Here is a 16560-nt window from a genome sequence, read left to right on the forward strand (position 1 = left end):
CACGCCCGACGCTTGTGAACGCAGCTCGCATTAGTCGAAGGAGTTGCCCTCTCTCCACAGCATCACATTTATGATCACCAGAGATCAGATTAAAAAACAATCCGAGGGAAAAGAGCGCAACAAGGGCTGCTACATGTCGCATTAATTCAAAGCAAAATGCACGCCTGACTGAATAGTTGGGAGCAAGTTGATGATGCTGCGGGGGTCGGTGTGAGAGGCGTCGCCGCGGATGGAGCTCGTCGCCTGAGAGAGACCTTGTGCAGGCGGCGGTGACAGCAGCGACAGCATGGTGGAGCGGTCGGACCGAGCCCCGCTGCTGGACTGGGAGGAGGTGCCGCCCAGCGGAGCCGCCCCGGCGGGGCCCCAGGACCCGGGGCGGCCCAGCCCCCCCGGGGGTCCCGCTCCCAGCCCAGACGGAGCCCCCCCGGCCGCCCAGGAGGCGCTGCCCCCGGCCATGGGACCCAGGGAGGAGCCGGAGGACAGGATGGTCCAGTGGGAGGAGAAGGACCAGATTGTGTCAGTCTTTGTAGTTACATTCAACACCAGATCAGGTGGGACCTCAATTATGTCATTGCTATATCTTGAAAGAATATGCAAAACACTTAAAGTAGAATAAATTGTGTTATAATTGCAAGCGTTATAGATTAGATAATCCATTAATAATTGTAGGATCAATTGATGTCTGAAACCTGATTTATGGTTCCGCGTTAAATCGACGCAGAGCCTACGGCGTAGGGTACGCGGTGACGCACACCGTACGGTGCGCCTCGCCGCGTACCCTACGCCGTAGGCTCTGCGTTGGTGTAACGCGCAACCATAAATCCACCTTGACGCCCAGACTGCATGTTTGAGCCCCCGCAACCTTCTCTCACAGGTGTGGCTGTTTCCTGTCTGACCACAAGTTTAGAGACATCTCTAAAAAGTCACGACATCTTCTTTGTGGCCTGATTGCAAAGAAAATCTTTGACAAAAATGTCAGGGTGGGCATAATAACGATCAATCAGCTGGTGCCTTTTGCAGAGTTAGGCCATGCATTTTTAATGAGGCATGTGTTGAAGACTGAGTGAACCCCTGTGGATAAGCAGTCGCACCAACTGCTTACCTGGAAGGCATGTCAAATTAGGAATGATTGGATTTAATATTAAAAAGGATGGAGAGAGGAGAAAAAAATGGATGCAGGGCAGGAGAGTCCCTGCAGGGTGGAGCTGGGCTCTTTATGGTTTTGCAGCATGTAGGCTGACATGAAGGAGAATAGAGTGATGAGCTGAGCAGGTTAGGGTTGTGTTTTTTTATCTAGTATTTGTTAATAGAAAGGGTTATAAGAGTATTATTACATACACTGTCAAATTCTGGGCTCAAATCCTGAAAAGAAAATGACAATTTCTGTGATTAAGACTTTTTTTTGGTGTTTGAAATCACTCAACTCAAAAGCCTTGAGATAATACAACCCTAACGATTAATTTAGGGTTGTCCAAGTCTGAAAATACGTCTTTGAGCCTTCAGATATCTCTGGGTTCTGTGACATTTCTCCCCCAGATCAGAGATGAATCACCAGCCTCCCTATATCTATATCTTCACCCAGCTTCACGTGATGCTGCATTTACGGTACCTCAGACGCGGGTAGCTCAAAGCTGTTACATTGATCTCACAGGAGCCACACCCTGTGAAGGAGCACGTGTGGAGTGAAGTGACCGAGTCCAGCCAAGGCTCAAAAGATCTTATTCCTGTACTGAATTCAGACACTGTTCTCTTCATCTTGTTTGATATCTATGCAAACTCACATCGACAGATAATTCAAAATGATAGATGAACCTAATGTAAATTTTTTAAGCTTTTGGGAAGAAATCCGAGGGATGCCACACAGCAAGGAGAAGAACAAGCAAACCCCACACAGAAAAGCTCCTGGTAGCTTTTGAAGCAGGAAACTAGTTGCAGAGAGACCACGGTGCTGCTCGCCTGATCACCTCAAGTATTACAGTATAATTAAGTGTTTTCTGCAACAAGAGTCAACTCACAGCATCATCATCTGGCATTTTTTAAAACCTGATAGTCTCTAGGGTTGCAGCATTTCAGTGGAATTAAAATAATGTCTATTTATTATTAAAATAATTACCTTTAAAGTGTTTTATTTGGCTGATTCATCACAATATGTTATTGGAAGACTTGCCCAAACCTTTTGGCAGGAAGGCGGGAGCAGGCCAAGTTTGAGGGCCATCTTGCTTGAACTTGCCTTTTCAATGTTTCTGAAGGAGCAAGATCAGGGTTTTATTATAGCCACATTCACTTGGTTGTCATCAAGCCGGTTTTAATTCAGTCGTGCTTGGAGTCCCTGTCGATTTCGAAGACCCATCCACGCCCAGACTTTGACCCTTTGTCAGAGTTTCTTTAATCTGTTGACAAAATCTTCTTTCCTTTTACTGTTAGAAATGGGGTTTATATTGCGGATAATGAGACTCTCAGCCGGTGTTGTTCTGGGGTTCATTTGCACATTTTGCATCAGAAAATGTCCATCTCTGAGACACAGAAGTCATGTATATCTGATTACATTATTCTTACATTTTCTTAATTAAAAAAAGAAAAAAAAAACAATCAGGAATTCAAATTGACCTGGAGAAGTTTCCCTGAATTTACTGACAGACATCCAGATTTAAAAGAAAACTGAGTAAACCTCAGGTTGCAACTGTACAGGACTGTCTCAGAAAATTAGAATATTGTGATAAAGTCCTTTATTTTCTGTAATGTAATTAAAAAAACAAAAATGTCGTACATTCTGGATTCATTACAAATCAACTGAAATATTGCAAGCCTTTTATTATTTTAATATTGCTGATTATGGCTTACAGTTTAAGATTAAGATTCCCAGAATATTCTTATTTTTTGAGATAGGATATTTGAGTTTTCTTAAGCTGTAAGCAAGTCGCTCATCAGCAATATTAAAATAAAAAAAAAGGCTTGCAATATTTCAATTGATTTGTAATGAATCCAGAATGTATGACATTTTTGCATTACAGAAAATAAAGGACTTTATCACAATATTCTAATTTTCTGAGACAGTCCTGTATGTATGTTATATATTGTGGGTTTTGTTTTTAATATTATTCTACAGAACAATTTTATTCTAAACTGGAATATAAAAAAAAGGTTTTCATCTTAACATTCAATGCAACATGTCTTGCAATTTACCCGCAGTAGTTTCTTTTAAAGCCCTTACATGGTTTATCTTTATAGAAAAACACAGGGGTTGGCAATTAGGGCTCCACAAGTCTCGGGGTCACGAACAGCTGTCAGAATGACTTGGAAGTGTCTGTGGATGTCCTGGATGATACCGACCTGCAGCCCCGGTTTAATGACACATCAGCTCATATTTCTGCAGAAACCTCGCTGACTCATACCTGCTCTGAATAATAAAATCGAACACCTTCTCTGTTGGCTTGCACCTGCCAGAGCGTATTTACTCAGCTGTCGCTCATGTGTCGAAGCTCAGCGGCACACGATGAATCCCAAGATGTTCGGCAGGGCTGTGTCACTGTGGATCCTGCAGGCGCGATGAAAGTGGTGATGATATATGTATATTGTTGCGTGTGTGTGATGATAGGAAACATGCTGGAGTGGTGTCTGCCCAAAGACATGGACCTGGAGGGAGTGGAGTTCAAAGCCATCGCCAGCGGGTCCCACCGAGTCACCACAGACTTCATGTGAGTGTGTGCGGATGCGCCGTCAGTCAGTGTAAGGTTAAACTCTGCATCCTGATGGATTCAGCCACATGAGCGAGCAGAGGAAGCACATCTTAAATATTAACACCCGCCCCGTGTGCCCGTCCTGGCAGGATCTACTGGAAGAAAGTGTCGTCTGGCAGGAAAGAAAAGGTGCCATCTGGCAGTATCTTTGCTTCTCACGGCCTTATCTGTCTCTCTCTCTGTCTCCCTCCCTCTCTCTCTCTCTCTCTCTCTCTCTCTGTCTCTCTCTATGCGTCCACAGCTACTTCCGTAAGGGCTGCTACTTCGGCCTCGCCTGCTTTGCCAACATGGCAGTGGAGAGCACGGCGGAGAGGGGAGCGAGGATGAAGTCGGTAGGGATCCTCTCTCCTTCCTACACCCTGCTGTACCGCTACATGAGCTTCCTGGAGCACCAGGTCCGGTAAGAGGAACGAGAATTCACACAGGAGCAGCTTCTCATATTTCACAGTGGCATCAATGAACAACCCCCCCCCCCAAAAAGGCCCTGCTTTGGTCTAAGGATTAGTTGCTCAAACACTTTCTTTCTAATTCAATTCAGCACAGCTTACACTGACACCTTGGGTCAATGCTACAATGCTCACATATAGACCATACTGCGCTGAATAGCATCCACCAATCTATCCATACATTAACTTTGAGTTATGAGGTTAGCAGCCTAAGCAGAGAGGCCCGAGACCAAATCCAGGGCTTCTGAGACCCCCCGGTTGGATATGGCTGGAACACCTAGACCAGGGGTCGGCAACCCGCGGCTCTAGAGCCGCATGCGGCTCTTTAGCGCCGCCCTAGTGGCTCCCTGGAGATTTTTCAAAAATGTTTGACCTTTTTTATTCCTTTTTTTCTCTTTTTTTCCTTTTTTCTCTTTTTTTCCTTTTTTCTCTTTTTTTCTTTTTTTTCTTCCCTTTTCCTTTTCTTTTTAATCTCGACATTTCAACTTTTTTCCTCGACATTTCGACTTTTTTTTCAACATTTCGACTTTTTTCTCTAAATTTTGACTATTTCCTTGACATTTTGAACTTTTTTCTCGACATTTGGACTTTTTTCTCAACATTTTGACTTTTTTTTCAACATTTCACCTTTCGCCATTTGCCTTCATTCTAAGGCTGACAAGACTTTTCATTTTTTGTAGCTCCAGACATATTAGTTTTTTGTGTTTTTGGTCCAATATGGCTCTTTCAACATTTTGGATTGCCGACCCCTGACCTAGACAGTGAGGCGTCCAGGAGGCATCCTAGCCAGACGCTAGATCGACTGGTAAAGAGAGAACCTTGACTTTCCTGCATCACTGCAGGTGCTGCGCTGAACAAGCAGTGTGTTCCCCCTCGTGTCGCCTCACCACTGCCAGGAGGGGCTGTACGTGATGGGCTGGGATGTGATGTGGTGTTGGCAGCAGCTGAAATTGTGGGCCTCAGCGTTTTGACCCACGTTGACCAAGACTGGCTCTTAGAACGTGGAATAAATTAAGGGGACTAATCCCTGCATGAATCTGAAGGCAGAATAGGCGTAAGAACGTGGAAACAAGGCGTTAGTACTAGTGGGCGACCGATAATCGGCCACGGCCGATTATCGAATTCGATATTCATAATTTTATTAATAATCGGTATCACCCCCCCCCCCCCAAAAAAATAAATCGAAAATAAATCATTTCGATTTTTTTTTTTTTTTTTTTTTTTTAAGAAAAATTAAGAAATTTACTGAAATACTGCATTTTCTTTTTGTATTAAGAATGTTCAACATGCTCAAACTTAAGTAAACTTAAGTAAATATTTGCACTTAAAAAAACAACCTGTGTAGCCATTTTCACAACCTGTACTGTTTGGTTGTTTGTCATGTGTACTAGTTAGCTTACTGTTACTACCTCCAAGTAGGCACTTGCTGTGGTTTGGGTCTGGGAATTGGGAGTATTGTGCCTGACTGTTCTAAAATTGAGGCTGTTATTCCTCTTAATTTGTTATTTTTTAAAGGCAGCTTTTTTATTTTATGTAAAGAGAAAATTCACTTAATGTTATTTTTAATAACTGAAATGCTGCTTGTTTTGTTTGAAGTTCCATAATTTGCACTTTTGATGTGTGAGCCGTGCGAAGTGAATATTGCTGTCCTTCCTAGTTAAAGCAATAAATTGCTCACCATTCATTTAAATGAATTCTTGTATTGAAATTTGTTTTCTCCCAAAAAGGTAAAAAAGGGTAATAATCGTATCGGCTGATATCGGCTATCTGTCTTTTTGATTTCCCCCTAATCGGTGATCGAAATAATCGAAAAAAAGGCTGATCGGTCAGACACTAGTTAGTACTGGGTTTCTCCGCAAGCAGCAAGTGTCTCTGATTATTCATCTGAAATTGGGATTTTTCCTCTGTGATGAGAAATATATCACTGAAAAATACCGATGCAACAGAAAGGTTAAACAATCAGTTTCATTTGAATCAGTTACTGGATTAATAGCGAGAAGTCTAATCTTCCTCTAACGACAATTGGAGATGGTCTGATTCCACTTTAATTCTTTCTGATGTCAGGAGTGTGTAGATTAGGACCCAAACACCAGGAGGCAGGAGTTTCAAAAAACAGTGATTTAATATCAAAAAACAAACCAAAAGCGCTGCTGAGCAGGGTCGACAAAAAAAAACCACGAGAGCAGAGAGAAAAACCTAACAGGAAACATGGAGGGAGGAAACAGCACAGACCAGCCGGGAGCTGGGGAAAGATAAGACCAGATATACACAGAAGGGTTGACGAGACACAGGTGCAAACAATCAGGGCTGATGGGAACCAGAAAAATCAAGACAAAACTGAAACACAAAGACACAGGTTTCAAAATAAAACCGGAACCAAAACAAACCGTGACATCTGATTCTGATTTCAGTCAATGCTGAACACTTATGTGATACCAGTGTAATCATCATACGTTCGTTCATTCTTTGGTTAAGTCCAGCCACAAATATGTCAAATAAAATAAAATAAAAAATACATTTAAATTTTGACATTTGAACATATTTTGGGTCCAAATGCACCGTGGCTCTCAGGTGTTTAATTACGCAGCAAAATCCAACATTTTCAACGACCGTCTCCCATCATTACTTTGGGTCTCTTGCTTTCTTTGAGGAATTTCACGCTTTTGTGACAAAGGGAAACCCCTTGGATTTGATAAACTCGTGTATTTTCACATGATGGCTCATTTAATGTCTAATGTTGCTCGTGTTATTTTTAGTAACAATTTTGCCACGTCTGGGAAGCGCATCCTTGGAAAATGAGCATGTCTGGGTTTTCCTGTTCTGGCATCAGAGGAGCCTCAATTCCACGAGTCAAAGATTTGCCGAGATGCTTCAGACCTCCCTCTGAGATTCGACGCATATGAACACAGAAGCATCGCAGTTGCTGCTGATTAATGGGCAGCGCACTCACAACGCTCTCCTCCTTCTTCACCAGGTCCCAAAGGTGCTGGATTGGATTGGGATCTGGTGAGTGGGGAGGTAATCTGAGCGCAATAAACTATCTGATATCACCTAGCTATCAATCGGGAACGATATGAGCTTTGTAGCCTTTAGAAAACAGGCACAGTGTGATCGTAAAGGGATTTATATGGCTGTTAAAGAGCCGGGCACACAAAAGCAGGACTGTTTGTAAAACACAAGACGGGCTCATGCCTTTGTGTTTGTTTTTTTTTTATATCAAATCCCCAGTTCGCCATTGAATATCCCAGACAAGACGGTATTTTTCCAATGCTCCATTGTCCTGTAGACAATGATCAGGTCTTCAGAATAAAATACATAGACCTGCAAAGGATTTGACCTTTGTGCTGATGAGCAGCTAAAAGAAACTCCTCTTGTCCTCGCCACGCTTGCAGGAAACGCCTTTAACCCACAGCCACACCTCAAAGCTGCCACGGTCCGATCCCAGCCTGTCTTCCAGCAGCTGCCCGAGCAGCAGCTGGGAATAAAGTCCACGAGTCAAACTTGAGTCCACTATTCCCCCGTATGAATAGAGGACTTTGAAGAGCTATATGTAGCAGCAGTGACTCGAGGAAGTCAGGCCCGTTCTTCTTTACAATGCTGCTTCAGTTCATCTATGGTTGGGGGGGAGACGCTCAGGCAAAACTCTCTTAAAGCTCCTGAAAACAGCATTTCATTTGGTTGGGGTCTGAACTCTTATCAGCATTGCATAACCTACTCTCAGATTTTTCAACTGTTCTGGCGGATGTAATTTTGTGAACCTCAGTCGTACTTTTATGTTCTTTTTAGCCAGAAGAGGCTTTCCGTTGTCCTGGCAACCCTTCCAAACAGAGCTACTGTCACGAACACAACATTAGAAGAAGACTAAAGCTTAGTGTAGAAAAAAACATGCCCCTGTAGTGAGGCCTTCAGAGTCTTAGTTGGAGCTCTTTGGGTTATTGTTGGGTTGTATGTCTCTCTGAGCACTGCGTGGTCTCACCTTGGGGTAAATTATGGGATGTCTTCTTCTGGACAGATGGGCAACTTCAGGCCACGTTTACACGTAGCCGGGTATTTACAAAAACTGATATTTCCCCCTCTACGTTTTGAAAAATACCATCATTTACACAAGATTGTTTTCAAAATCTCTTCATTTACACCAATCCGCATAAATACGCTGTTAACGTCATGCCAGCCAATCAGAATCCTGGAAAAAACATCAACAAATGACACGTGTAACTTCCAGTTAAGGCTGATTTATGGTTCCGCGTTACACCAACGCAGAGCCTACGGCGTAGGGTACGCAGCGACGCACACCGTACGGCGCGCATCGCCTCGTACCCTACGCCGTAGGTTCTGCGTCGATTTAACGCGGGACCATAATTCAGGCTTTACTTCCAAGACGGAACGAGAGTCTTTCGTTTGGAGTGACAGAGAAGTGGAGTTACTTTTAAGTGTGACTTTAGAATATAAAACAGGTAAAATACAAGAAAATATTGACAGTGGCCAAACTAATTGTAAACACAGGTCGCACACATGACGCTGGTGATGTTTCTGTTGCATAATGTGACGTTCTGAAGCCTAAATGTCAGTTTCCCTCTGTTTACAAGCAAACGTGAAGAGTTTTTGCAAATCTCCACTTTGGCCGGAGTTTTCAGAAATCATCGTTTTTGGTGACTTTGAGCTTCGTTTTCGGGTAAACGAACGGCCAAAACGCATGAAAACGCCTCCGTTTTTGCTCCGTGTAAACGGGGCCTCAATCTCTTGAGTACTTCTCACTTGCAAATAATCTTTTGCAATGCAGATTTGCAACACAGCAACAATTGCTTCTCTAAGACCATTTCTTATGTCTTTCCCCAGTGGCACTGGGTTTAATGCTGTAGACCAGAAAACTGTCAAAATGTCTTGATCTTCGTTCTGATCTTGATCTTATAGAGGTCTGCACCCCTGCTAATGATCAGTTCAACAACGATTGATAATTAATGATGCTTGGCTGGATAATGAACCACTGGAACCAGTAAGGGGGAAGTTATTATTATTGTCCGCTTGATTTTTTTTCTGTTTGCCTCAATTTTGTTTAATAAATAATGATACGATGAAAGAGGGTGTTGTTTTGGTTTTCACTCATAGTAGGTTGTGCATAGTTTTGAAATTTAATCAGACAAGATAAAAGACAACGAATGTCTAGCGTCTCTGAATAAAACTGCAATTTCATGGGAGAAGCTGCAGGGAAATATTGACCCAGACCTAAATGACGGAGCAGCCAATGACCTTCAGACAGTTCTACATATCTCTTTTCTTCAGGCTTCACTCTCTTTTTCACTTTCTCTGTCTTCATTCATGCCCCATCCCACCCCCCACCCCCCCCCCTCCGCAGTTCCCACACTCTGGCCTGCAGTCATGCAGCGGTCATGCTCATCATTCCCCACGTAGCTTGCCCCAGATTCCCCATCTGCTGATCGCCGTGGTAGTCGGGATCTCTTACATAAAGGGCACACTGTCGGTCACAAGGTGATTAGGATATTTAGGAGTTTCTCCTTTCGCCTCGCTCCTTTCTCTCCCTGATGCTGTTATCTGCTTTCTCACGGCAGTGGGAGCTCGTGCAGCTCATTAGCTCTGCGGGGAAGAGTGATAAATGTGTCCTGACAGTGAATAATTGAAGCCTAAAAATTCTTACCAGCATTAAGTAAAGCAGCGAGGACAGTAAAAAAGAAAGTTAAATAAATAAATGTCATGTATGGGGATATTGTTGAGTAAAAAAGCTTTTTTGTTAAATAAATTAATCAATGAAAATCTTCTTTTATTATTCTTCGGTGAGTTTTACAAGTGAGTTAACTGAAAACGGCTTAATGTAGTTAAGTCAGTCAAGTAAATGGGACAATTTATTAACTAAAAAGATCAAATATTTTCTCTTTTTTTGGTTCCTAAATGAAGTACATTGTAAAACAAGCTGTTGAAAAGATTTTTTTGTTTTAAAGTGCAACTTTGGCATTTTTAGACAGTGTTTCTTATTAGTTTTTTTATTTATTAAAAAAAGTTAAAAGAAATAAAGTTATAGATATCTAATATCATATATTAAGATCCAGGAAAGCTAGGTTACTATTTCTGTGCAGCTGTGTGGCTTTATGTTAAGATGCAGATGCAGTATTTGCTGATGGAGAAGAAGAACAGGAGACACACTGTTCCATTGTAAATTTAGAGAAAGTGTACTCTAGAGTCGTCTTGAGGGATGAACTGTGGTATTGCATAATGAAGCCTGCAGCGGCAGAAGAGGAAAGAACAAGAAAATGTGCCGCAGGACGTGTATGAGGGCAACATGGCAGCAGTAGGAGTAACAGATGGCTTTCAGGTGGAAGTGGGGCTGCATCAAGGATCAACTCTCCTTTTTTATTTGCAGTGGTGGTGGAAAGGTTCACAGGTGAAGTGAGATGGAAGTTACTGTGGACTATGATGTTTGCAGTGCTTGGCTTGGATATGGCAGCACTGATCACGACACAGGAAGCAGAGCTGGAGATCTTTTTCTGTGGGACTGAAAATGATGGAAATGATTAAAAAGGAGAACTTCAAAGGAACAGCCAGCCGGAGTTAGACCTCTCTCAGATAAAGTAAGAGAGACTAGATTGAGGTGGTTTAGACACATAAAAAAAGGAGGGATGGTGGACACATTGGTGGAATAATACTGGAGAACAAAAGGGAAGACCGAGGAGAGAGATATCTGGATGCGGAGAAAGAGAAGATGCAGTTGGATGGTGTCAAGGAGAAATATGCAGAAGACGGGGAAACGTGGGAATGAATGATTCATCGCTGCAACCCCTTAAGGGAAAAGCAATAAGAAGATAGTTATTGTCTTATTAAATATGAATCTAAAAGTGATTCTGCATATTTCAGTAAAGTTGCCTTTACTGCCAGTCAACTCGTGTAAGAATAATCCAATCTAAGGCCCATATTTTTTAGTTTATACAAGTACATTTCCACAGTCGTCAGGCTTTTGAAGGATACATTTGTACCCTTTTTTGAATGATAGCGCTTGAGTACTCACCACTTCATCAGGTATACTAGGTGCATCTAATAAAGTGGGTGACTGTGACATGTTCAGATCTGTTCATATTTATTGGTTGAAGGAGGTGGAGTCATTATTTTGATTCCAATTCACACGTCTTCTGCAGAGTGCGTTTCTTTAACAAATGTTTTGCAGCTTAATATTGTGCAAATGTAGCATAATATTAAGCTGGGTGCCGATAAAGATGGTGATGCTGGATAACGCTCTCCTGATCCGGCTCTGTGATGTCACAGTTTCCAACATATCTGCACGACTTAGTGAATGAGGTGCTTTCAGACAGATGCAGCTCTGGACAGGTGTCAGAGGTGGTTTTTTGAGTTTTTAATTCAGTTCACACTCAAATATATGTACTAAAGGACTTTATTTTTCATAATGTCTTCTTTGCCTCAAAAGGCAAAATCCTAGCTCATGATGCATATGATGTGGCATGAATATAACACATAATTAAGGCCTTCTGGTACTTTCCTCTCCATCTGGACAGACTCTTTAAATGATTGACGCTTCAGCTGCTGACACGAAACAGAGAAAATCCAATAATTATCAGTGCGGTGCACCACATCACACACATCCTCATTTTTCATTGTACATTTTAGAGGCTATTAAGTGAAGTTTTGGATGTTGTGCTTGGTCAGGCTCCAGCTTCAGTCCCCGGGGCACTACTCTCCCCTGGAGGCCTTCTACGAGGACAAGAGAGCGCTCCTGCCCTCCAGTGGTGGTGATGCTGTCACTGCGTTACCGGCCAGTACGTGGGGGGCTGCGATCAATCACAGCATGCATCCCGAGATGAAGGTCAGAGAACCCTCCCGTGGCTGTATTGTCCAGGTTTGTTTGTGTTTTCTGATTGGTGTCTTTACTTGCGTTTGGGGCAGATCACACACCCTGCCGGCTGCATGTCCCAGTTCATCCGGTTCTTTGGAGAGCACATCATGGTACTCTGGAAGCTGGCTCTCCTCCGTCGACGCATCCTCATCTTCTCCCCTCCACCCGTGGGCGTGGTCTGCTACAGAGGTGCAAACACCTGGATGGTCTGTTCCTACATCACCTGCTGCTTTTGTTTATTTTCTAATAACACCCCCCCCTCCCTCTCAGTGTACTGCTGCTGTTGCCTGGCAAACATCTCCATCCCCGGGGTGGGGGTGGCCGTGCCCGAGTTCAGGCCCTTCTTCTACGTCAACGTCGCTGACATCAGCGCCCTGGAGAACGAGCTCTCCTACGTGGCGTGTAAGTGGACGCTCGCTAACCTCTGTAAAAATGACTTTCCCCGCGTTCGACACTTGAGATGCCGTGTTTGTGCGCCCAGGTACTACTGAGAAGATCTTCGAGGAGAAGAAAGACCTGTACGACGTGTATGTAGATAATCAGAACGTGAAGACCTACCGAGACGGCCTGAAGCCTCTGCTCCGCCTCAGCGCGGCCGACAGGGACAAGTATCGCAAACTCACTGAGCAGAGGTGGTTATCTTTGGTGTTTCACATCCTCATTTATGCAGTACACTACCTGTCATTATTTTGTGACGTCTTAACTAAACATTTACTCTTCAGGATTAATGCTCCAAGCCCCCTTTTAGATGTCGTAGATGCTGGAAAGACGTCTTCAAAGTATACAGGACTGTCTCAGAAAATTAGAATATTGTGATAAAGTTCTTTATTTTCTGTAATGCAAAAATGTCATACATTCTGGATTCATTACAAATCAACTGAAATATTGCAAACCTTTTATTATTTTAATATTGCTGATCATGGCTTACAGGTTAAGAAAACTCAAATATCCTATCTCAAAAAATTAGAATATTCTGGGAATCTTATAATCTTAAACTGTAAGCCATAATCAGCAATATTAAAATAATAAAAGGCTTGCAATATTTCAGTTGATTTGTAATGAATCCAGAATGTATGAAATTTTAGTTTTTTTAATTGCATTACAGAAAATAAAGAACTTTATCACAATATTCTAATTTTCTGAGACAGTCCTGTATAGCAGTTCATCCTCACTCACTCGTCCTCCAGCAAACCTTTCCCTTTCCTGGTTCCTCTTAGCAACTGAGACAAACTTTAAAATAAAATTAATTTTTCTAGATGTTGGACAGGCGAGTGGATAAGAGACATCAGATATATGACCGTTCCACTATGACATTTATGGGGTTTTATTAAAGACGTCTGGTCTCATAGTGGCCCCTGCTATGGGGGCCGACTAAACTTAAAGATATTTTGGTTTCGGTGTGTTAATTACACCGATTCATCAAAACAAAAACAGTGATATGAAGTCCTTTAATAGCAAATGTTGTCTTTTGAAAGGTTGAGACCCCTTTTTACTCAAAAGAACACATAAACCTAATTAGCAGTTTTCCACATACGCATGGTTTATAAAGCACATTTTATAGGAAAAGAAAAAAACGTTTACATTCTTGATGGCGTCAGATGAATGTGGGTTTCTATAATTAATAAGACTATAATAAAATCAAAATAATAAAAGCTAAACCAGTAACACCTTAATGCTTCACAAGTTTGAAACGGTTTATTACCAGGACAACTGAGGGTACAGAAAATACTAGAAAGTGTGTGTTTGTGTGCAGGCAGATGTTGCTGTATTCCCAGGAAGAGAACGGAGACTGTGCGGCCAGTGAGGAGGATCTCTTCATTTTGTGAGTACAGAATTATGTGTTTGATCAATCAGACGGTTCATTGTTCCCAGAATAGGTACAAATTCAAATTTTAAAGAATGTCTTTGAAATCGGTCTGCATGCAGTCTAAACCGAGACCCATCCTCTATGGCAGTGGTCCTCAACCTTTTTTCAGTGATGTACCCCCTGTGAAATATTTTTTCAGCCAAGTACCCCCTAACCAGCCAACCAACTTTTGGTTGTAAAAAAAAAAAGACCTAAAACAGAGCACTGTGACATCAGTAACTGATTTATTAAACATAAAAATATTGCTGCTATGCTTCAACCACGACTCCATCGTTGGTCCAAGTGATTGACAGGTGAAGCCAGGTGGCATTTGACCGGTTAGGTGGAACCATCCTGGTGTGGGGGAGACTCTGGGGTTTTAGGATAATAAGTTGAATAGCCTACTCCTGAAGATAAAATTCATTTTATGAATTTAGACTTATATTTTCCTCAATTATTTATGAAATATTTATTTTTTAAAGGATTTTTGCATGGATGCTACTTTTTAAATATATGTATATTTTAAAATTTCACGTACCCCCTGGAGTGCCTTCACGTACCCCCAGGGGTACGCGTACCCCCATTTGAGAACCACTGCTCTAACAATTTTTGTATTTTATTGGTTTAGTTGATAGGGACAATGCAGTTTAAACATAGTTTCAGTACAATGACAGCAACTGATGTTCTGCACATAGAGTTTATAGCTATTGCTAATTTGCAACTCCTGTCCCTAGTTGGGCTTTTCTAACAATAAAATAAAATACAACAATATCTAGGACCTATAATACAAAATATAAAATTACATCTATTTAAAAACAATCACAAAATAAACAGTCACATAATCCCACAATCTCCACACATCATACACATACTCCCTCACTCATTCACTCATCACAAGCCTGATCCCTGCAAAACTTCTGCAGCTGCTCACCAGCAGCGTTGCTAAAAACGGCTTCTTGTCTTTTACATTGAAAAGGTTTTTCCTGGAGCAGAACAACCGGATCTTCCAGACTCTGAGCGAGGTGGCTGCGAGCCCCGACCCCACGGTCACCCAGGAGACCGTGAGGGCCATGGGTCTGGATCCGCACGGGGACCGGCTCTTCCTGCTCCACCTGCTGGAGATCTACGGCTACGACACCCTGCTGGTGTCCGAGCAGCTGTGCTGCAGCTGAGCCACGGCGGGCTGCTGGTTCCCAACTAAAAAATCATGAAAAAAAGAAGAAAATTATGGACAGATTTGTCTCAAACCCTTGAGACGGTTCTCTGGACTGATGTTTTGTCGTGTATCTCCACATGCTTCTGTTGTCTGCTGTGGTTTCGCTCCCCCACAACCTGATGCTCTGAAGAACCAGGTGGTGGGACCTGCTGGACGGAGGCTTACGGAGATAATCTCACTCATGTGGCTTCATTGTTTCAGCTGCAGCACTTCACTGCTGAGCCGTCCCAACACCGTGATGGCCTCTGGATGGCCTCTGCCCACGGGCAACTAATGGAAACGACCTTCTCTGCCAGCATATCATGCACTGGGAATTAGTGAGAAAGTAAAGAAAGAAAAAAAAAAGGAAGAAGCAGAGGTGGGTTTCTTGTAAATACTGCTGATTTGTCCTCTTCGTGTATTCGGTGTATGTGTGAAGTCGGGTCTGAATATCTGCCACTGCTGCCCTCTTTGAATCAAGTGCTGGATTTAAGACCTCCGCGTCTGAAAACAATCAGGAGCTGCTGGTGTTTTCAGTGACGGATCAAACTGCCTTCATGTCCACGAGCTACGTCTGTAACATCACTGATTGGGGGGGGGGGGGGGGGGGGGTTTACTGCAGCGTGGGGTGGAAGTCGCTCTTTGGCTCAGTTTCTGTCCAATTCTTTCAAGTGGTACAAATGTGCTTCATGTTTTTTTGTTTTGTGTTATGTTTTTTTTTTTTCGTTTTTTTAACGGTGAACATCTGCAGAACTATTTCACTGACCCGATAAGAGATTTTGATCTTGAAAGCACACCTTATCAGTATACAACTCAACCCTTACACACTCTTAGTTTTATACCTTCACAGTATGATTGGGTTCAATTTTGACCAAGAACAAAAATGTCCTAGAATGGACAAAATTTTAAAAATCAGATTTATGTAGAATATCTAAGTAGCAGACCTCACAATATGTGATTAATCCTAAATAACTTATAACATTTCAAAATATTTTCACATTTTTTTTGTATTTCAGCTTCTTTAAGTATCCTAAAAAAAGTATGTTGTTTTACTGCTGTTAAATGTTTTTTAAAAAATCAAACAAATGTGAGCCTAAGAGTACGCAAGGGTTGACCTCCAGTTACACACGTGGTTATCTTCACGTGCATTTTTATTAAAAGATGACTCAAGGGGAAGGGCTGATTTAAACCCACGTGACCACAGTGAAGGAGAATCTTTTCACTGTAATAAACCTGCAAAGACTGATCTGATCCTGGATAAAAGGTTGAACTACTATCCAGTAAGTGTTTCATCAAACCTCCAACGAGCATATTTTTAGATGAAGCACCAATAATAATTACTCAATAGTTACTTTCAAGTTTAGCCTTCGTACAATCTTATGTGAAGTTTACTTCCAAAAACGCTGGTCAACATTTTGAGAGGATTCCTGGAAACATTCCACAGGGCGTTAAGGAAATATGTTAGATATATTTAATTCTGT

At 42.3% G+C, this 16560-nt stretch overlaps 1 protein-coding gene across 1 annotated transcript; it reads left to right on the forward strand.

Annotated features, from left to right (window-relative positions):
* Positions 1–49: 49 nt before the first annotated feature.
* On the forward strand, positions 50–15677 carry LOC133424006 (DENN domain-containing protein 11-like). Its single transcript, XM_061714363.1, has 9 exons — positions 50–551; positions 3596–3695; positions 3979–4137; positions 11852–12008; positions 12089–12227; positions 12309–12440; positions 12520–12670; positions 13792–13860; positions 14861–15677. The coding sequence occupies exons 1-9, from the start codon at positions 287–289 to the stop codon at positions 15054–15056; spliced, it is 1368 nt and encodes a 455-aa protein (XP_061570347.1). The 5' UTR covers positions 50–286; the 3' UTR covers positions 15057–15677.
* The last annotated feature ends 883 nt before the right edge of the window (positions 15678–16560 follow it).

Source organism: Cololabis saira, chromosome 23 (assembly GCF_033807715.1).
Source record: "Cololabis saira isolate AMF1-May2022 chromosome 23, fColSai1.1, whole genome shotgun sequence".
NCBI lineage: Eukaryota > Metazoa > Chordata > Actinopteri > Beloniformes > Belonidae > Cololabis > Cololabis saira.

Bases quoted from the DNA above. Each gene is read 5' to 3' on its own strand.
- LOC133424006 (XM_061714363.1), top strand. From the start codon at position 287: ATGGTGGAGCGGTCGGACCGAGCCCCGCTGCTGGACTGGGAGGAGGTG. The intron at 552-3,595 runs GTGGGACCTCAA...GTGTGATGATAG, and splicing joins TACATTCAACACCAGATCAG to GAAACATGCTGGAGTGGTGT. The intron at 12,671-13,791 runs GTGGTTATCTTT...GTTTGTGTGCAG, and splicing joins CGCAAACTCACTGAGCAGAG to GCAGATGTTGCTGTATTCCC.